This window comes from Scylla paramamosain, chromosome 30 (genome assembly GCF_035594125.1).
Source record: "Scylla paramamosain isolate STU-SP2022 chromosome 30, ASM3559412v1, whole genome shotgun sequence".
In the NCBI taxonomy this organism is placed as follows: domain Eukaryota; kingdom Metazoa; phylum Arthropoda; class Malacostraca; order Decapoda; family Portunidae; genus Scylla; species Scylla paramamosain.
Window position 1 is genome coordinate 625,001 of NC_087180.1, and position 23,220 is coordinate 648,220.

General features: G+C 42.4%; 1 protein-coding gene across 4 annotated transcripts in view; it reads right to left on the reverse strand.

The window, feature by feature from the left end:
• The window catches only part of LOC135116150 (receptor-type tyrosine-protein phosphatase F-like), a 66,377-nt gene extending 50,207 nt beyond the window's left edge, over positions 1-16,170 (reverse strand). Inside the window, exons 1-13 of one of the 4 annotated variants that reach the window (XM_064033395.1) lie at positions 16,019-16,170; positions 14,804-14,861; positions 14,510-14,543; positions 13,029-13,213; positions 10,642-10,746; positions 10,224-10,496; positions 5,557-5,688; positions 5,051-5,188; positions 4,461-4,598; positions 3,697-3,845; positions 3,203-3,395; positions 1,952-2,019; positions 1-161 (exon numbers count right to left, since the gene is read on the reverse strand). The exon at positions 1-161 is cut by the window's left edge and continues 56 nt beyond it. In XM_064033395.1, the coding sequence (XP_063889465.1) occupies positions 1-161; positions 1,952-2,019; positions 3,203-3,395; positions 3,697-3,845; positions 4,461-4,598; positions 5,051-5,188; positions 5,557-5,688; positions 10,224-10,496; positions 10,642-10,746; positions 13,029-13,213; positions 14,510-14,543; positions 14,804-14,837 (1,610 nt within the window). In that variant the 5' untranslated portion in view covers positions 14,838-14,861; positions 16,019-16,170. The other 3 variants (XM_064033397.1, XM_064033398.1, XM_064033396.1) reach the window with 3 other exon arrangements.
• Between the last annotated feature and the right edge of the window lie 7,050 nt (positions 16,171-23,220).

Genomic DNA, 23,220 nt, shown 5'->3' on the forward strand with positions numbered 1-23,220 from the left:
TGGTCACAAGTTTGAAGGCTAATAGTGTATTCAGTGTTTGCTTGCAGGCCTTCAACTTTCTTCTTGTGGTTGTTCAGGCGGTAGCGGTGTTTTCCTGAGGCGTCTGGGGTGATCAGCAAGTAGTAGTAATAATGATCACAACCATCCTCGTAGTTCACCTCCTTTGATGGTGACAAATAAGGGGAAATTACCGTACTGGTGGTGATGGTGATGATGAGTCTATGAAATTGGTGACAGAATAATGATGATGATGATATATCAAAGGAAAGATGGTGATCATGAAGCACGACTGGATAGCAGTGGTGACGGTGAGAAGGTGATGGTGATGATTGTGAGACTGATAATGATAATGGTGAGACTATGATGGTGGTGATTGTGATGAATATGACTATGATGGTAGTGATGATTGTGATGGTATCTTTTATGATGGCAATAGTGATAATGACTATTACGGTCCTGGCAACGGTGATGGTGTCTATAATGGTGACACACACCACCTACTGGCACACAGGGAAACTGACACACACCACAAACTGACACACACCACAAACTGACACACTACAGACTGACACACACCACAAACTGACACACTACAGACTGACACACACCACAAACTGATACACACCACAAACTGACACACACCACAAACTGACACACACCACAAACTGACACACTACAGACTGACACACACCACAAACTGACACACTACAGACTGACACACACCACAAACTGACACACTACAGACTGACACACACCACAAACTGATACACACCACAAACTGTCACACAACACAAACTGACACACCACAAACTGACACACACCACCTACTGACACACACCACAAACTGACACACTACAGACTGACACACACCACAAACTGACACACTACAGACTGACACACACCACAAACTGACACACTACAGACTGACACACACCACAAACTGATACACACCACAAACTGACACACACCACAAACTGACACACACCACAAACTGACACACTACAGACTGACACACACCACAAACTGACACACTACAGACTGACACACACCACAAACTGACACACTACAGACTGACACACACCACAAACTGATACACACCACAAACTGTCACACAACACAAACTGACACACACCACAAACTGACACACACCACCTACTGACACACACCACAAACTGACACACTACAGACTGACACACACCACAAACTGATACACACCACAAACTGTCACACAACACAAACTGACACACCACAAACTGACACACACCACCTACTGACACACACCACAAACTGACACACTACAGACTGACACACACCACAAACTGACACACACCACAAACTGTCACACACCACAAACTGACACACTACAGACTGACACACCACAAACTGACACACACCACAAACTGTCACACAACACAAACTGACACACTACAGACTGACACACCACAAACTGACACACACCACAAACTGACGCACTACAGACTGACACACACCACAAACTGACACACACCACAAACTGACACACATCACAAACTGACACACTACAGACTGACACACACCACAAACTGACACACACCATAAACTGACACACACTACAGACTGACACACACCACAAACGGACACACACCACAAACTGACACACACCACAAACTGACACACACCACAAACTGACACACACTACAGACTGACACACACCACAAACTGACACACACTACAGACTGACACACACCACAAACCCACAAACGGACACACACCACAAACTGACACACACCACAAACTGACACACACTACAGACTGACACACACCACAAACGGACACACACCACAAACTGACACACACCACAAACTGACACACACTACAGACTGACACACACCACAAACGGACACACACCACAAACTGACACACACCACAAACTGACACACTACAGACTGACACACAACACTTGCTGACTCACCTGCCACTGCACATCAAGGCTAGTGTTACTTGGTACCACGGAGGTGAAGGTTTCAGGTTGGGGAGGAGCTGTTTGTAAAGGAGCCGTGCATTAGTTCTCTGTGTTGTCTGGTATTTACTACTACTACTACTACTACTACTACTACTACTACTACTACTACTACTACTACTACTACTACTGCTACTGCTGCTGCTGCTGCTACTACTACTGCTGCTGGTGCTACTGCTACTGCTGCTGCTGCTGCTGCTGCTGCTGCTGCTGCTGCTGCTGTTGTTGATGATGATGATGCTAACAGGAACATAGGTAAAGGCTATAAACAGCAGGACGCAGCACTCGCGGCAGCCTCTGTGGCAGCGGTGTTCAGTGCGCGACTCGCGAGCTCGACCACTTAATCTGCGGCTTTCGAAAAGTTACGATAATGATAATGATAAGAGTAAAGACAACAGTAGTAGTAATAATAATGATGGTAAGTTACGTAGCTACGTACTGGTTTTCTCAACTCTCTCAGTTGTAGTGTGTTCCTGAAGTGGCTCGCTCTAAGAAATCAGTGAATGCTACATGGGTAGTAATGTCCTAGAGGAAATATATAATCTGCCGATGGCGGTGCCAAGAAACGGCTGGTGGTGTAGTGTTGTCCTTCCTCCCTTGCTGAAAGAAACTCCAACTTTGTGGAGATTGTTATCATTCTGTTGATGCTGCAAGGCGAGATCTTCCTCGAGAGTATTCACGCGAAATGGTCTCTGCTGTGGCAGGAGCACAGAAATTAATCTTTATGACGGACAGAATGCTTCGGGCGTACTGCCTGCTCTCGCGGTGGCCACTGTTTCTCTGAACAAAAACTATTTTTTTTATTTTATTTTCACATGGAGATAGTTAATGTAAGATTTGGATTTCAGGAAGCAAAAGAGGAGTTGCTAACAAATAATTTCTGTGGGTAAAAGATCACTCCTGCTTAACGGTTCCCCAGACATTGTCACTCAACAATTCATAATGTATTACGCTTTTTTTTTATCGGATGTAAACATTAGCCTTTCACATTTGCTACCGGTTAAAAGGTAGATATAACCATTTGTAAATCACATGACATACAAAACAAGGAAACTCTCTCTCTCTCTCTCTCTCTCTCTCTCTCTCTCTCTCTCTCTCTCTCTCTCTCTCTCTCTCTCTCTCTCTCTCTCTCTCTCTCTCTCTCTCTCTCTCTCTCTCTCTCTCTCTCTCTCTCTCTCTCAACACACATCCACCTACAGTCACCTGGACAAGGAAGGGTGGTGAAGGTGGCGGTGTGCACTCTGCCTCGCCTGTCACTACCAGCGTCACACTGGCGGCCGTTCACCATCACCGCCGCTAACACCTTCACGTGGTAGGTCGTGTCTGGCGTCAGGTTAAATAGCTCGGTGGAGGTAGCATTCACAGGTATTGTTGTGCCAGTGTTTGTATCGCTGGTCTGTGAGAAGTCATTCAGTTTAACCTGTTATTTAGACACTGGGCTGAGTAAGGTTATGTTATGTTAGGTTGCAAGTTACGCCAGCTTGTGTTTGCTGCTGTTGTTGTTATTGTTACCTGACATATTTCCATATTTCCCAGTACTGCTTGCTCCCACGTGTTACTCTATAGCTCTTGCTCGTAGGGAATAGTGTGCACTTTGGGGGTGGAGAGGGAAGCGGGACAGGCCGGTGCTGGTGGCGAGCCCAAAAATACCTCGGGAATAAGCACAGATGAACACTTGTGACAAGGCTCACACTCACCAAGTTCAAATAGTAGAGGATCGTACCGCCGGGGGGCAACTCGCCGTCGTCATAATCTGGCTTCCAGGCCGTGAAGGATACAATAGCGCCGTGGGGCGTCTCAGAGGACACGCTGGGCGGCTGACGGAGGCGCGGTAGCCCGAGATCTCCTGTAGCAGAGAGACACGTGTATTTATTTGTTTATTGATTTATCTGTTTTGTTTTTCTTTTCTTTTTTTCAAGTATGAAGGACGGCGGCCAAGTGCACATAGAAGGCGGGGGAGGAGCATTAAAGGAAGTGGGCACAACAAAGAGTTCCAGCAGGTTAGTCAGTTTAGTTCTTGAGGTACCTTCATATTCTTTTCTAAGGTGAAAATAACTAAATGAATAGATATATAAGAGAAGAAAACAGGCAGACAATTCCACACTTTACCAGCGGAAGAGTTGGAAGAGCGAGCACTACTTGTGAACTGTTGCATCAGTAAAGGGCTAAGAATGAAAGTGAAACTAAAGCGAAAGTCTTGCATCTGTGGAAGGGCGACGAGTGAGGTGAGGAACAGGTGTGTGAGGAGAGGGCAGGTGTGTAAAGTGAGGAACGTGTGTGAGATGAGGGACAGGTGTGAGGTGAGGGCAGGTGTGTGAAGGACAGGTGTGTGAGGGACAGGTGTGTGAGGAGAGGGCAGGAAAGGTAGGTAGGACATGCAAGGCACAGTTTCAGGAATGTTAGTGACGCGCTCAGACGAGGAAACACAAAGTTACTCGTGTCTGTGCTGTGACTCACTCACCTTGCCCACACAGCCTGGTTTCTGTTCCTTTACAGTGTCCCCAAAGGGAGCAACTCTCACAGTTAGAAGAGGAGCACTTTCTCTCACACTCTGAACAGGTCTGCTTGCAGTCCACGCCCCATCTGCCATCCGGGCACTCTGCGTCACACAAAACATACCGTCACTGACTCCACGAAGGGAAGGGACAGACTGATCTCGTCACAAATGTTTGACTCAACAAAGAAGAAAGGAACGAACTAATCTCACGAAGTTATTTGAAATTAGAATAAAATAATAGTAAATAAGGAGAAGGCGGAAACGAGGCAATGCATTGTTCTTTCTCCTGTTTCAATGAATCTTTGAAAGCTATAAATGAAAAACAATGTGAAATAATAACAAAAAAAAAAATGTGTAATGTTCCATGATTTTCCTTTCACATCAGATCAGTATAATGAAAGAAAAGAAAGTTAATAATAATAATGACGACAAATGTTAGAGTTTTGCCACTGGTTGTGGTCGTCAGACTCTTTCAGTTACTGGAGGGAAGTGAGTGAACTTCTCTCCCCTTGCCTGAGTTGGTGTTAAGCAAAGTCTGGCGGGATGATACGTACCATGCTCACACTTCTTGCCGTGATAACCCGGGGCGCAGGTGCATCCCATTAGGCCGCCCGTACACACCACCTGTCCTTTAGGTTCAGCGGTTTGCAGAGGCACGGCGCAATTACTCCCGATGAAGCTATCGTTGCACCCTGTTAGTGAGAGAGAGAGAGAGAGAGAGAGAGAGAGAGAGAGAGAGAGAGAGAGAGAGAGAGAGAGAGAGAGAGAGAGAGAGAGAGAATAACATTTGTATCGTCTCATCATGGCCAAGGTCACCCCTGCTCATCATGAGAGAGCCTCCCCTCCCGCCACCCATCCCCAGTACCTCCCACCCCCGCCCCCTTCCCTGTCACTCATCTCCAGCACCTCTCACTCCCTCCCCCCTCCCGTCACTCATCCCCAGCACCTCCCACTCCCTCCCCCTCCCGACACTCATCTCCAGCACCTCCCACTCCCTCCCCCCTCCCCGTCACTCAATTCCAGTACCTCCTACAGCCGCTCCCCTTGACTCGTGACTCACGTGTCTGGCAGCGATGCCCCATCACCCCAGCGGGACACAGACACTCCCCACTCGTTGCGTCACACTCGCCGCCGTGCAGACAGTCCGGGCACCACTCCTCGCACTCCCTGCCGTAGCGCTGCGCCGGACACTCTGTCAGAGAACACGAGACTTCACTCAAGCCGAGAAGAAAGCACATAGCATAATAACAATGGCATGAAATCCATTTTTTTTTTTTCTTCATGTAGGAAGGACACTGGCCAAGGGCAACAAAAAAATACAATAAAAGAAATGCCCACTGAAATGCCAGTCCCATAAAAGGGTCAAAGCAGTGGTCAAAAATTGATGAATAAGTGTCTTGAAACCTCCCTCTTGAAGGAATTCAAGTCATAGGAAGGTGGAAATACAGAAGCAGGCAGGGAGTTCCAGAGTTTTACCAGAGAAAGGGATGAATGATTGAGAGTACTGGTTAACTCTTGCGTTAGAGAGGTGGACAGAATAGTGGTGAGAGAAAGAAGAAAGTCTTGTGCAGCGAGGCCGCGGGAGGAGGGGAGGCATGCAGTTAGCAAGATCAGAAGAGCAGTTAGCATGAAAATAGCGGTAGAAGACAGCTAGAGATGCAACATTGCGGCGGTGAGAGAGAGGCTGAAGACAGTCAGTTAGAGGAGAGGAGTTGATGAGACGAAAAGCTTTTGATTCCACTCTGTCTAGAAGAGCAGTATGAGTCGAAACTCCCCAGACATGTGAAGCATACTCCATACATGGACGGATAAGGAAGGCCCTTGTACAGAGTTAGCAGCTAGGGGGGGGGGGAGTGAGAAAAACTGGCGGAGACGTCTCAGAATGCCTAACTTCATAGAAGCTGTTTTAGCTAGAGATGAGATGTGAAGTTTCCAGTTCAGATTATAAGTAAAGGACAGACCGAGGATGTTCAGTGTAGAAGAGGGGGACAGTTGAGTGTCATTGAAGAAGAGGGGATAGTTGTCTGGAAGGTTGTGTCGAGTTGATAGATGGAGGAATTGAGTTTTTGAGGCCCTGAACAATACCAAGTTTGCTCTACCCCAATCAGAAGTTTTAGAAAGATCAGAAATCAAGCGTTCTGTGGCTTCCCTGCGTGAAATGTTTACCTCCTGAAGGGTTGGACGTGTATGAAAAGACGTGGAAAAGTGCAGGGTGGTATCATCAGCGTAGGAGTGGATAGGACAAGAAGTTTGGTTTAGAAGATCATTAATGAATAATAAGAAGAGAGTGGGTGACAGGACAGAAGCCTGAGGAACACCACTGTTAATAGATTTAGGAGAAGAACAGTGACCGTCTACCACAGCAGCAATAGAACGGTCAGAAAGGAAACTTGAGATGAAGTTACAGAGAGAAGGATAGAAGCCGTAGGAGGGTAGTTTGGAAATGAAAGCTTTGTGCCAGACTCTATCAAAAGCTTTTGATATGTCCAAGGCAACAGCAAAAGTTTCACCAAAATCTCTAAAAGAGGATAACCAAGACTCAGTAAGGAAAGCCAGAAGATCACCAGTAGAGCGGTCTTGACGGAACTCATACTGGCGATCAGATAGAAGGATGTGAAGTGATAGATGTTTAAGAATCTTCCTGTTGAGGATAGATTCAAAAACTTTAGATAGGCAGTAAATTAAAGCAATAGGACGGTAGTTTGAGGGATTAGAACGGTCACCCTTTTTAGAAACAGGCTGAATGTAGGCAAACTTCCAGCAAGAAGGAAAGGTAGATGTTGACAGACAGAGCTGAAAGAGTTTGACTAGGCAAGGTGCAAGCACGAAGGCACAGTTTCGGAGAACAATAGGAGGGACCCCATCAGGTTCATAAGCCTTCCGAGGGTTTAGGCCAGCGAGGACATGGAAAACATCATTGCGAATAATTTTAATAGGTGGCATGAAGTAGTCAGAGGGTGGAGGAGAGGGAGGAACAAGCCCTGAATTGTCCAAGGTAGAGTTTTTAGCAAAGGTTTGAGCGAAGAGTTCAGCTTTAGAAATAGATGTGCCATCTGGTTGAAACAGAGGAGGGAAAGAAGAAGAAGCAAAGTTATTGGAGATATTTTTGGCTAGATGCCAGAAGTCACGAGGGGAGTTAGATCTTGAAAGGTTTTGACACTTTCTGTTAATGAAGGAGTTTTTGGCTAGTTGGAGAACAGACATGGCATGGTTCCGGGCAGAAATATAAAGTGCATGAGATTCTGGTGATGGATGCCTTAAGTACCTTTTGTGGGCCACCTCTCTTTCATGTATAGCACGAGAACAAGCTGTGTTAAACCAAGGTTTAGAAGGTTTAGGACGAGAAAATGAGTGAGAAATGTACGCCTCCATGCCAGACACTATCACTTCTGTTATACGCTCAGCACACAAAGACGGGACTCTGACACGGAAGCAGGAGTCATTCCAAGGAAAATCAGCAAAATACCTCCTCAGGTCCCCCCAACTAACAGAGGCAAAACGCCAGAGGCACCTTCGCTTAGGGGGATCCTAAGGAGGAATTGGAGCGATAGGACAAAATACAGATATGAGATTGTGATCGGAGGAGCCCAACGGAGAAGAAAGGGTGACAGCATAAGCAGAAGGATTAGAGGTCAGGAAAAGGTCAAGAATGTTGGGCGTATCTCCAAGACAGTCAGGAATACGAGTAGGGTGTTGCACCAATTGCTCTAGGTCGTGGAGGATAGCAAAGTTGTAGGCTAGTTCACCAAGATGGTCAGTGAAGGGAGAGGAAACCCAAAGCTGGTGGTGAACATTGAAGTCTCCAAGAATAGAGATCTCTGCATAAGGGAAGAGGGTCAGAATGTGCTCCACTTTGGAAGTTAAGTAGTCAAAGAATTTCTGATAGTCAGAGGAGTTAGGAGAGAGGTATACAGCACAGATAAATTTAGTATGAGAATGACTCTGTAGTCGTAGCCAGATGGTGGAAAACTCGGAAGATTCAAGAGCGTGGGCACGAGAGCAGGTTAAGTCATTGCGCACATAAACGCAGCATCCAGCTTTGGATCGAAAATGAGGATAGAGAAAGTAGGAGGGAACAGAAAAGGGGCTACTGTCAGTTGCCTCAGACACCTGAGTTTCAGTGAGGAAAAGAAGATGAGATTTAGAAGAGGAGAGGTGGTGTTCTACAGATTGAAAATTAGATCTTAGACCGCGAATGTTACAGAAGTTAATGAAGAAAAAGTTGAGGGGGGGTGTCAAGACACTTAAGGTCGTCGACAGAAGGGCAGTCCGACCTGGGGACATTTATGGTCCCCTCCCCAGATGGAGACTCCGAGGCTGGTGTAGGAGTCGCCATGATGATTTTAAATTTTTTGAGTGAAGGGTGTGTGTGTTATTAGGTGCTTGTAGTTTTGTGTGGAGGAAGAGAATTGTCTTTAGAGGGCAGGCTGTGACTGCCCCCTTGTGTTGTGAGACACAAAGGAAAACGTTCAGTGAGGTCACAGCTGGGTTTAATGATAAGTTCACAGCACCCCCAAACAGTGCTGCACACCTCACAGGGAGTAATTATCGTTTCAGCAGGTGTCTACTGCCTCCTCCTTGCCTGACTCTGCCCCGTCAATGTGTTACACTGACTGCCCTAACAATGTGTTACACTGACTGCCCTATCAATGTGTTACACTGACTGCCCTATCAATGTGTTACACTGACTGCCCTATCAATGTGTTACACTGACTGCCCTATCAATGTGTTAAATCTGGAACTCCCTGCCTGCTTCTGCATTTCCTTCTTCCTGTGACTTGAACTCTTTCAAGAGGGAGGTTTCAATACACTTATCCTTTGATTTTGACGATTGCTTTTGACTCTGTGAACCGGCACCTCAGTGGGCCTTTTTTTTTTTTTTCATTATAATTTTGTTGCCCTTGGCCGTTGCCCCTCCCACACACACACACACACACACACACACACACACACACACACACACACACATATACATATATATATATATATATATATATATATATATATATATATATATATATATATATATATATATATATATATATATATATATATATATATATATATATATATATATATATATATATATATATATATATATATATATATATATATATATATATATATATATATATATATATATATATATATATATATATAAACACGGTCAGTCTTGAATCCTGCTGCCAGGAAGTCTGGGTCAGCGAGGAAAAGCTGCTGTTCTTCAGCAGGTGGAGGAAGGACACCATTACAAAGACATCCTCCTGTTGTCACAGGGACTGCCTCGTGTACATAGTGACTGACACATGTAGGTTTCCAAATTGCTTCCCTTATTTTCTCAAGTTCTTACGTTGTTGCGTTCTCTCCGAGTGATCGCGTCTGCCCGAGACTTCGTTTTGTTCGCGCCTCAAACATTACCTTGCTAAGTGTCGCCTTTTTGTTGACACTTTCCGCCGCCTGTACCTGTTGTCTGTCACACGTAATACAATACACTCGTACTCGTGAACTCTTTCAGCTTTCATTAGGACTATTCTCAAGGTCACAGATGTCTGTCGAGTTCTCGTGATTTTTCTTTCTTTTCCATGAATGGTAGTGGAATCGTGAAAACAAATATTGCAAATCCCAATACTTTCTACTAGAAGCTGAAACAGATACTCGAAATAAGATGCCAAAATGTCTGAGAATACGGACCTATAATAATTAGTGATGCACTGTAGAAGAGCTCACCTCTCACCACAACGACGAAAACACCGTACTGCTCTGCTGTGAGTTCACCGTTCCAGGATTGCGGAACGACCGAGTACAGGCCGGATCCCTTGAGTTTGTTTGAAGGAATGGTAAGTTTCCTGTCCCAGGTAAGTGTTGCTGTTTCCCATGCTGGGTTTTGCGAGGACTCCTTCCGCCACTTCACGCTGGTGATGTGATAATAGCTTGACAGCTGAAGCTGGAGATCTTCACCTTTGTTGAGGGTAACTTTGCGACGGTCAGGAGTGAGGAGTGCTGGAAGGAGAAAGCAAGTTTTGTGTGAGAGAGAGAGAGAGAGAGAGAGAGAGAGAGAGAGAGAGAGAGAGAGAGAGAGAGAGAGAGAGAGAGAGAGAGAGAGGGGGAGAGGAAAATAACCAATGACCAGGTGATAGAGCCATACCTTGAGCATGAATGAGCGGACTGATGACAGGCTGGTTGCCTCTGGTAGAGCAAGTCACGCCTAAGATGTTGTAGAGATTGCTCAGTATCGCCGTCTTGTAAGAGTCTGCGGAGCATCTGAATGTGAGGCACGCTGAAGCCTACCCCTCCCCCCCATGTGGGTTTGGGTGATACATGCACACCGGTAAAAATTATACTAGAATAGAAATTAGTAACTAAAAAGACATTACGAGGATGCAGGTGATACATTCATTACTGAGGAGACTTGTGGTGTACCAATGAATGGATGGGAAAGCTGCCTGTGTGGGGACTGGCGAGGGGCCGCGCCTCTCCACGCACGTTCTGCTGGTGGGGAAGACACACTCGACGCACATCAGCCTCCACTGGATAAACTGAGTAATAATTGTTATTTGTCCCAACCATTTACTCGCCGTGACCAGCATATGATCGTTTTGTGGTGAAATGTGATAAGGCAGTGTGAGATCATGACTGATACAACAAATGCTGGCTAAGGTACTCTCCTTAAGGGTTTGCATTCGCGCAGGTGAAGTATGACACGTACGAGAAAGCGATACACGGGGGAAAGTGGCCTAAGCATGGACTTTGAGCAGCTGGGCGAGGGGCCTTGCTCTCGCCTCACTGAGTGACCTGTGACCGGGACTGCTGTTAGACATAAGAACATAAAAACATAAGAAATAAGGGAAGCTGCAAGAAGAGACCACGCTTAGACGTGGCAGTCCCTGTATGAAATATACCTACCTATTTCCATCTATTGTCCCCATCCATAAACCTATTATCTCCATCCATAAAGTGTTGACCACATAAAGATTCTCGCTACTTCATAATTATTAATAATAGAAACTTTATCGTTTTATCATGCTTTTTGTGATAGTAATGAAAAATGTCCCCTTCCCTTCCCCCTGAAACATGTCCCCTTCCCTTCCCCCTGAAACAAATGACGTGCAATGAGTGCGAGAGTACCAACAAACGGAAGCTTTGAAATTTCATATCATGACTGGCGTGTTATTGACTTTCTCATCTTTAGATGTAACAACCAATGAACAAAAAATAATCGTTGTCTCCCTCAATCACACACACAAAAAAAAAAAAAAAATAAATAAATAAATAAATAATAAATAAATAAATAAATAAAAATAAATGAATGAATAAGTAAAAAATAAATAAATAAATAAATAAATAAATAAAATAAAATAAATAAAAAAATCGTTGGTCCTATATAATGACTTATTTAGGTGACAGTCTCCGGATGACCAGCCATTCATTTCAAAATCCCGTGTACTTTAAATGCAGTGAGCTGAAGGCTGCTGAAGGCTGCTGTGAGTGACGCGTCGCTGAACTGCTCATCAGTTTTTCACTTGACGTCAGGAAGCCCTGGCTAATGCTCTCTGTTCTTCAGTAGTCAAGTGGGCCAAGAGCTTAGAGCAGGATTCTCAACCTTTCTCCATCATTAACCCCCTCGGCTTGATGTATTTTTCCATTTACCTCCTTACTTCCATACAAAAGATCATAGCCATCATAAGGGGACAGAAAAAAAGTCAGAACACACACACACACATATTCTTAGCATTCTCTCTCTCTCTCTCTCTCTCTCTCTCTCTCTCTCTCTCTCTCTCTCTCTCTCTCTCTCTCTCTCTCTCTCATTTTACAAAATGAAATTTAATTGAAATATTATTCAATTATGAGGTACATTCCCCATGGGTACATTTACCGCTGGTTGAGAATCACTGGCTTAGAGTTTGAGCTTTGGAAGAGAAGACACCCGCAAAGTCACAAACAGTTCATCACCGATAGTATGTGTTTCTGATGGCATTCACTTCAGTTATAACTACCAGTAATATATATGTGTTATAAATCACTGCAAGGGACGAACAGGCAGTCGAGGAAAGTAATTGAGGAAAGTGAGTGGGACAGGCCGTGACGTCATCAAGGTGGGCGGGGCTTATTTAAGAACATAAGAACATAAGAAATAAGGGAAGCTGCAAGGAGCGACCAGGCCTACACGTGGCAGTCCCTGTATGAAATATACCTATTTCCACCTATCATCCCCATCCATAAACCCGTCTAATATTCTCTTAAAGCTCCCTAATGTCCTAGCACTAACAACATGATTATTGAGTCCTTTCCACTCATCTACCACTCTATTTGAGAACCAATTTCTTCCTGTCTCTTTCCTAAACCTAAATTTTTCAAGCTTGAACCCGTTATTTCTTGTTCTATCCTAAGAATTTTGCTTACATCCCCCTTGTTATAACCCTTATTCCACTTAAAGACTTCTATCGGGTCCCCTCTTAACCAACGCCTCTCTAAAGAATGTAAATTTAACAGCTTCAATCTCGCCTCGTAAGACTCCTTCCACTGAACTCTTACCTTTAGTGTCATAGGAGGGATTGACATAGGTTCCCATAGGCAGCCCTGTGATGCTGAGGCTCTGATGGCTGCTCGTCATGCAGAAAGCAGAGAGCGGCTTATAATTCCCATACCAATCCCACTTGTACTTGATGACGAGGCTCACGTTCCTCGCGGCCTCATCCCCAAGCACGTCCCCGCCACCACTGACCCGCCGAAGGGAGGAAAGAATTAATAAGTAAATAAATAATCAATAACTGTATCATAAATCATCCCCATCATCGTCATCATCGGCATCATCATTATCACCATCATCATCATCATTGTCACACTATAGAATTATCACAATTATCATCATTCTCATTATTATCTCAAAGATCACCATCATTACTATCATCACATTCACCATCATCATCATCATCATCATCATCATCATCATCATCATCATTTTCATCGTCTTCCTAAGCATCATCAGCAGCAGCAACCTCATTATCATCATCATCGCAATCATTATTATCATCATTGCAGTCATCATCATCATCAGCAGCAGCAGCAGTAGCAGCAGAAGCAGTATCTTTCTCATCAGTTCACCACAAACGATACAATCATCACTATCACTATAATTAAAACCACCATCATTATTGTTACTATCAGCACCACCACCACCACAAACACCAGTATCTTAAACATCACCATCATCACATTCGTCATCACCACCACCACCACCAACTGAAACATCACCATTGGCACACTCATCACCATTATCACACTCACCACCACCACCACCATCACACATCACCATCATCATCACCATCTTTGTCATCCTAAACATATCTCCCACAGGTGTCATATTACTTGTCAAATTTTCCTTTCCTTTGTCAGAGAAGCAGGGATCCTTCTCGGCTCCTGTCCTTTCCTGTCCTTTCGTCTCATTCCTTTCCACTCTCACTTCCCTCAAGTTATATAGGAAGGAGTACTCACACATACAACCTTATCAGGCGACCACTTGCACCATCCCTGCACCATCCGTTTCCCATCGCCAACATTACCCTCCATTATCAGCCTCACCATTCTGACGTTCCATCCCAGTCGTTATAATCCTCTCCTTGGTTACCACTTTCACCACAGCTGCTCGCTCCGTACAGCGCCGGAAACTTCACATCCTGTTGTTGCCAATACCTTTCCTACGTCTGCTCCTCCCCACTCTGCCCCTCACACTCAGTAGCTACCTAATGTCCACACTTCTCTTTATCATCACCACTGCCAACTATCTTCTCTTTGTCAGATGGAAACAGTATCAACTCTACCCATTCATGAAACTGTCTGTCTGTGTCTTTGTCTCTTGGGTTCCACTAACATAAAGCGTCAAGCAAATGACGGACAGGCGATTTTGGCACCATGTATAGGACAATATTCTGTTGATTTAGCTGTGTGTGCGTGTGTGTGTGTGTGTGTGTGTGTGTGTGTGTCAGAATATTACTCGTTGAAAATACTGTACCGACCTTGCAGCAGCTACCGCAGAGGTAAACACGAACACTGAGAGAGAGAGAGAGAGAGAGAGAGAGAGAGAGAGAGAGAGAGAGAGAGAGAGAGAGAGAGAGAGAATAATTGATTAGTAATATCACTGGTACAGTGCCGGTCATGAGGAACAGTATTTCAGTACGATTATCAACAATGAGACACGAGATAGATCAACAGCTCAGTGACCAGTGGCCATGCCTACCGCCGGGACGCCCCAAGCACTCCGGCGAGCTGCATGGGGGTGACTGGAGTGCGTGCTGATCACGAGAACTTACATAAAGCGAGGGGAGGCACCTCCCGGCCAACCATCGCTCCCCGCCTCGACAACCAATCCTGAAAGATTAGACATGTTTTGCATGTTTTGCTGACGAAGAAAAAAAGGAAAGCAGGCACACACGTGGCTGAAAGTAGAGGAAAATATAATGGGCAGAGTCTTGAACCGTATATAGTTTGTGGTGTCCTGCACACACACACACACACACACACACACACACACACACACACACAGCTATTGAGGATAAGTTCCCATCAGACAAAGCAATGAAGTATTTGATATTAACCTGTTTGTTGTTATCACTTTGTGGTTACCTGTCATAGAGACAAGGAGTAGTTAATTATTTCCTCCTTGCTACAGTGGCACACGTTAGTTAAATGTCAAGAAACAATTGAGCTAAGTGGTATTTGTTACAGGACAAATCAAGTTTACAAGTCAGATATTCATTATGTATAACGTTCCTCCCTTCATCTAAGCAGTGTTTTTTTTTTTTTTTTCAAGTACATGTGTTATGAAAGAGCCGTTTTTCCTGCAACATCTCCAAACTCAAAAATTACAAATTCTTTGTGTTGCATTAATACTGCCCTCGAGGAGTCCACTCTTATGACAGCCATGTCGGAAATATATTAAGAATGGGTCAACCAGCAGGGATCTGGGGTCAAACAGATCCGTACTCCTGCTGCACCCAAGCTTTTATGAGCCTGCTCCGAATGCGGCTCAAGTCAGTGTGAATGAAGCGTGTGTGAAGGAATCAGTGTATATATATTGCATTATATATTTCTGAAATGAATTAATGAAAAATAAATAGAAAATAATATAATGGTAAAAGTACAACAAAATAAAAAATAATAAATAATAAATAAAAATAGCTTGGTGACGCCTTCTGCGAAGGTGAAACGTTGCAATAAATGAAGAACGAAGTCTGGTGTATCCTTGTTTACCTCATCTATATCTCGGAACCTGTTCTCTGTTCTAATATATATATATATATATATATATATATATATATATATATATATATATATATATATATATATATATATATATATATATATATATATATATATATATATATATATATATATATGCCCCCGTGCCTACCCCCTGCAGTTTAACTTAGCCTGACGTAACTCACTTAAACTATCCTTGCTTACATGATAAAACCCCTACAGGGGTTCACCTTGAAGTGATTGCTGCAATATGATGCTGTCCTTACCTAAAGGCGGCTGGCAGACAGAAGCTGGTGAGGCGGCGCAGCGAGAGATCACCAATGTATGCCTGTGTTTTGCGTCTGAAGCCTATGGCATTATCCAGATGGCATGGCACCACGACACTGATGCTACGAAGACTGGACCGGATAAGTCAGTTTCCTATAAATTCTCTCTCTCTCTCTCTCTCTCTCTCTCTCTCTCTCTCTCTCTCTCTCTCTCTCTCTCTCTCTCCCCCCCTCTCTCTCTCTCTCTTCCCCCCCTCTCTCTCTCTCTCTCTCTCTCTCTCTCTCTCTCTCTCTCTCTCTCTCTCTCTCTCTCTCTCTCTCTCTCTCCCCCCTCTCTCTCTCTCTCTCTCTCTCTCTCTCTCTCTCTCTCTCTCTCTCTCTCCTTCTTGTTGTCGGAGATTTAAGATGATATAATATAACTAAATGTAATATGTAAGTAAATAGATACATAAATAAATAAATAGAGAGTAGTGACAGTATGAGGCAGTCAAGACAGGATGCAGAATGTCATAGTTATCTCTCTCTCTCTCTTTCCTGTTATCGAAGATTTAAGATGGTATATTATAACTGAATATAATATGTAAGTAAATAAATAAGTAAATAAATAATAGGGTAGTGACAGTATGAAACAGTGTAATATTGATCATGAGAACAGAAATCTTAGGCCCTTTCACACTGCGCGGGCGTCTGCGTTAGGTTAGATCGGGCATGCTTAAGCTAATGGGGAGTTTTCAGAACTCAACCGCTAGATGTCGTTGCTGCTCATCTAGCTGTACGAAAGAGAGCTAAAATATTGTTGTAGTAAATCCCAGGTGCGTAAAGATGCATAGAACATTGATCCTCATGATACTATTGAAATAATGTATCGACTTTTCAATATCCGGTATGGATAATATTGACAGAATGTGGTCAAATTATTATTATTATTTATTTTATTATTTTATTTTTTTATTATCGAGTAAACTTCTAGCTTTATCTTAAATAAAGCATATTACAATCACACTGTACTATATAGCATGACACAACCTACTCAGTAACATCGTGATATATGGCTTTAGTTTTTTTCTTTGTGGGTATTTTAGCATCTCTCTCACGAAGCGAGCGACAAGGGAAAGTAATCGAGAACCAAAACAAACATCTCTCAGGCGATCCTGCTGCTGCTGTAGTGTCCAGCTGCCGTAATCCATTGCTTAGGGCGTAGTGGAGATGGGCACCGCACCAACATTCAACTTCTTGTCCAACAACGTGTTTCTTAAGTTCAACCAGCGCGGCCGAGTCAGGTGTTTGTTTTGGTTACACAGATACGATACAGCATTAATATCGCCAGGACAATCGAGCTGCCAATTTTTTTTTATTAAAATTGCCGTTTCCATAAACTAGGAAGGAGATCTATGTAATTTGGACTTTTGACTGTCACAGACATGTTGCCTTTTATATTTACTGTCGTCTAGATTAAAACGTTTCCAATCAAGATTGTATTCATTTGGAAATCTTAAGATGATCAAATAAATCTAAATGCCGATTCACTAGAAAATCAACTTATATATATATTTGTTCATGAAAAGAGTTTGATTTTACTTGTGTTACTACTTAGAAGGGATTACGTAGAAAAATATATCATATAAGCCCATAGAATCTTCATGTAAATACAATAACATTGTAGGTATATCTGATATTGCTTGTATGTGAGAGAAGAGTTTGTGGTGACAACCACTAGTTCTGAAAACTCCCCATTAATGATATTTTCAACGTAACCTTTAACATGGTGCGGGCGTCGCCCGTTCGCGGGCGAAATGCAACGCTGGGTTGGCCGCAGGCCCGCCTCCAGAAGTTGATGCTATAAGGTAAAATTACAGAGTTACATAAGATCATAAATAAGGGAAGCTGCAAGAAACCATCAGGCCTACACGTGACACTCCCTGTATGAAATATACCCACCTGTTTCCACCTATCATACCCCATCCATAAATCTATCTAATTTCTTAAAGCTCCCTAATGACTCAGCACTAACAACTTGATTACAGAGTCCGTTCCATTCATCTATCATTCTATTTAAGAACCGATTCCTTCCTATCTCTTTTTTAAACCTACATTTATCAAGATTGAACCTGTTATTTCTTGTTCTATTCTGGTTACTGATCCTAAGAATTGTGCTTACGTCCCACTTATTATAACCCTTATACCACTAAGGACTTCTATTAGGTCCCCTCTTAACCTACGTCTCTCTAAAGGATGTAAATTTAACAGCTTCAATCTCGCTTTGTAAGGAATACTCCTCATCCCTGTATCCTTTTAGTCATTCTCCTTTGTACTGATTCTAATAGACCTATATCCTTCCTGTAATATGGGGACCAGAACTGCACAGCGTAGTCTAGATGAGGTCTGACCAGCGCCAAATGTTACTTTAATATTACTTCAGGACTTCTTTTTAACACTCCTAAAAATGCAACCTAATACCATATTTGCCCTGTTTCTGGCCTCTATGCATTGCTTTCTCAGACGGGGTTCAGAGCTAACTATTACTCCTAAATCTTTTTCGTACCTTGAACCTACTAGAGCTTCATTGTTTATTGTGTACCCACTGTGTGGGTTTGCTCTACCTAAGCTAAGTATTTTGCATTTGTTGATATCAAACTGCATTTGCCATCTGTCTGTCCATTCGTTCATCCCATCTAGGGTTTCCTTCCCGGGATCCCGAGATCCCGGGATCCCGGCCATAAATGGGCTTTTTTTCCTTCTCGGGAAATATGTGAAATCCCGGGAAATCCCGGGAAACTTCTTTTTATTATTTTTTTCTTATGTCAGCTAAAAAATACGAAAATGTATGAGAGAGAGAGAGAGAGAGAGAGAGAGAGAGAGAGAGAGAGAGAGATGCCTGGGCTGGAAGCGAGACAGCGATGAGCTGAATCAGCTGACGAGCGACGACACGTACCGTTCTCGTACACTTCTTTGCTTTGGTGGGCTTCTGGCGCTGAGTCAGGTTAGTCTGTTCTATTCTATCCCTGCGTGAAGGTGTGTAACGTGTGTTAATTGTGTAATGTGAAATTATTTCCTGTGGCCTGCTTCATGCTGATTGCTAACATCCTCATTCCTTTGTCCTTACCATAATTCTACTTCGGTGGGGTGAGCCTGAAATAATACAGTGTAAAAACTAGAAAATAAGTCGCCTGTTCCTCATAACTGTGTCTCTGAATGTGAGTTCGTTATTGAATTTTCGTGTTACAGACTACAAATACGGGGTCTCTCACATGGATATGATTTATTGTGACAACAACATCCTTATAGGGAATATAGAGAATGATTTTTTTTTTTCAGGTGATTTACTGAATTATCTGACTCTACATAACCATTAAAATGGCAGACGAGGCAGAAGCAACAACCAGTACTGAGTCTTATGCATGGAAATATTTTGAAAAACTTAAATGTGAAGAATCGTCACGATGTAAAAAGTGTCATGCAGTTATAAAGTGCAGAGGATGGTCTACCAGTGGTATGATACGTCATCTCAAGAGCAAACATTCAATTGAAAAAACAGAAAATCTCAAACGTCCTTCAGACAGGTCTCATGATAAAGATACGAGTGAGGTGAAGAGGAATTCTGTGCAACAGAAAATGACTGATTTTTTGAAAAAGGAGGAGACGAAGGAAGAAATTGTTGGGAAGCTAGCTGCAGTAGATGGATTTTCCATAAATGCCATTGCCAAGAGTGAGTTCATAAAGACATCAATGCTTGCAAGGGGATACAAATTGTCTCAAAGTCCAACTCTTGTTATGGATCTTGTACATAAGCAGTACAATGTTGCAAAAGAAAGGGTGATATTTGATATTAACAAAAGGAAGAATGTTGGGGTTAGGTTTGGATTATCTCTTGATGAGTATACTTCACTAAAAAACAAGAGATACATGAACATAAATTTACATACTAGTGATACCTTTTGGAATCTAGGAATGGCTAGAATTACAGGTTCACTACCAGCAGAGACTGCAGTTGAGGTAGTTGAGAATAAGTTAGTCGAGTTTCAGGTAAACTTGGAAAGAGATGTAGTTGCATGTGTAACTGATGGAGCCAGCGTCATGGTTAAATTTGGCAAACTGATTAAGACCTGTCATCACATATGTTATGCTCATGGAATACATCTTGCTGTTTGTGATGTTCTTTACAAGAAAACAGATGGTAACTTAGTTAGTTTGGAAAGGAGAAATGTTACCCATCTCCAAGAAGAGGAAGCTGATGATGTGGAAGCTGTGCCAGAGGAAGAAGAGTTGAGTAGTATGATAGAGGTGGTATCAGATGAGGATTTGGAAAATATTAGGTTAGAGGATCTGGAAGATGATGAAGTAGGGAACATAGATTTGTCTGTCACCATCAACAAAGTCAGGAAAATTGTAAAGATTTTTAGAAAATCACCCACAAGAAATGAGAAGCTGCAGATGTATGTTGTTAGTGAATATGGCAAAGAACTGATGCTAAAACTCGACTCAAAGACAAGGTGGAACAGCTTGCTAGACATGCTAGAGCGATTTCTCAAAGTAAAAAACTCAGTTGCTAAAGCTATGATTGACTGTAATATGGAAATGAACAATGGGGAATTAAAAGTGCTGAATGACTTAGTAACAGCACTGCAACCAGTGAAACTAGGGGCAGAGAGGATGGGATGCAGAGGTACAACTATTCTTAGTGCTGAAGGTGTGTTTTCATTCATGTTGAAAGAATTGAATGAACAAAAGTCATCATTTTCAATGAAGCTGCAAAATTCTCTCTATAGCAGAATAAATGAAAGGAGGAGTGCGGTTCTCGTAGGCCTTATGAAATACCTGCATTGTGGTAAGGCTTATAACAGCTGTGAGGAAAGATTACCATTAGCTTTACCCCGTAAGTCTGCCATCGTGGAGTCAGCTAAACAGCTGTTAGGAAGACTGTTTCAAGTAAGTGATGAAGAAGCTACAACTAGTGATAATGTGGAAACATCTGTAAATCAACAAAGCTCACTCACTGATAGACTCCAGGCAGCCATAGATCAGATTCAGACACAAAGTACAAAAAAGAGAAGTGAATGTAACTACATTGGGAAGGAATTCAGTGTATTTGAGGCAACTGGGGACAGAACACAGAATTTAGAAAAATTGTTCCAGGCTCTCAACTCTGTACCACCAACGTCAGTTGAATCTGAAAGGGCTTTTTCAGCAGCTGGCCTTTTTATTACCAAACTAAGATCAAAGCTCAGTGATCGTAGTATTGACTGTTTGTGCTTTTTGAAGAGTTATTTCAAAAATAATTCTTAGGGTGTATGACTGCATTTGCAGCTGTGATTTTTTATTTTTTTTTTTTTTAATCTACAGGCCATTCCATACTCTAGCATTGGGTGTTTAAAGTCCCACTTCCCTCTTTTCGTTTACCATGTCTGGAAAGTTGGGCCTAAATTCCAAATATTCTTTTTATGATTTTATATGTGCATTACGGAATTTTTATTTTCTTCAGCTTTATTCAAATACACTGGGAAAATACCAGATAATATCTACTCTTCTTTAATTTCAGGGCATTTCGGAACTTTCAGTATTTTCATTTATTTATTTATTTATTTATTTATTTATTTATTTATTCACTTTTTAGGTTTTGTGGAATATGGTGTTCAAATTATTTTACATATGTTATTGAATATATGCAAAAGTTATTCCATAGTTTCATTTTCTGTGTAGTTTACAGTCTTGTGGAGCAAGATGGCTTGATGGGGGTCAGTGGAGGTGGCCAGTGCTACTGGCCAAGCTTCTATATGGATATGGTAATATGCAAAAATTCATATTCTATACGTATTAGGAAACTCTATGTCATTTAAAAATACTTATTTCACACTTTCACAGGGTAAGTAACAGCGTATTTTTTCTGTCTTTTGTTGTGCCCTTGAGTCGCTCCTGTTACTGTAAAAAAAAAAAAAAAAAAAGTACTACTGAGGTTCATTTACGAATTACGATAGAGAAGGAGTATTAGCAAACATTATCTGCTACGGGAAATCCCGGGATCCCGGGAAATGTCTTGATTTTTCCCGGAATCCCGGGATGCTATAAAATCCCAAAAACAGGAAACCCTAATCCCATCCTGCTTGCAAGGCGATGGCATCCGATTCTGACCTAATTAATCTACCGATCTTTGTCATCCGTAAATTTACTAACATCATTACTAATTCCATTATCCAAGTCATTGATATATATATATATATATATATATATATATATATATATATATATATATATATATATATATATATATATATATATATATATATATATATATATATATATATATATATATATATTAAAAACAACAGTAGCCTTAATACTGATCCCTGTGGCACTCCACTAACTGCTTGACCCTACTCGGATTTAGAGCCGTTTATTACAACTCTCTGTCGCCTGTCGCTTAGCCATGACCTTATCCAGTCTAACACCTTCCCATCTATCCCGTGCGCCCTAACCTTTTTCAGGAGCCTCTGATGGGGTAACTTGTCAAAAGCTTTACTGAAGGCCAGATATAGGATGTCATAACTATCACCATTATCTGCCACCTCGTAAACTTGACTGTAAAAACTTAAGCAAGTTCGTCAGGCAAGACTTCCCTTTCGTGACGCCATGCTGTGACTGATTTATCAAGTTATGTTTGCCTAAATGCTCCCTAATGTTCTTTGCTATTGCTGACCCCATTATTTTACCTACAACAGAAGTTAAGCTGATTGGTCTATTAATAGACGTTAGAATTTTATTTCCTTTCTTAAAGATAAGTACTACATTAGCCTACCTCCACTTTACTGGTACCTCCCCCGACTCAAATGATTTCCTTAAGACAGAAACCAACGGTTCACTAATAACCTGTTTTCATTCCTTAACTACTCTGGGATATATTTCATCTGGTCTTGAACTTTTTCAGCCTATCCATCTCCTGTTCCACTATCTCCTTAGTTATAGTAATATCTGTCAGCTTTCTTCTGCTCTAAACATCTGCTCACTAATCGGCATTTCCTGCATTTTTTTTTTTCTGGGTGGAGACAGTTAAAAGATACTTGTTCAGAATTTTACTAATCTCCTTGCCAGAACTAAAAACCAGCTCCCCATCTGGTGCCTTTAATGGACCTATTATTCCTCTATTCTCCGTTCTATATATCTGATAAAATTTCTTGGTATCCCTCTTCGCCTGGCTGGTAACCTTTAAT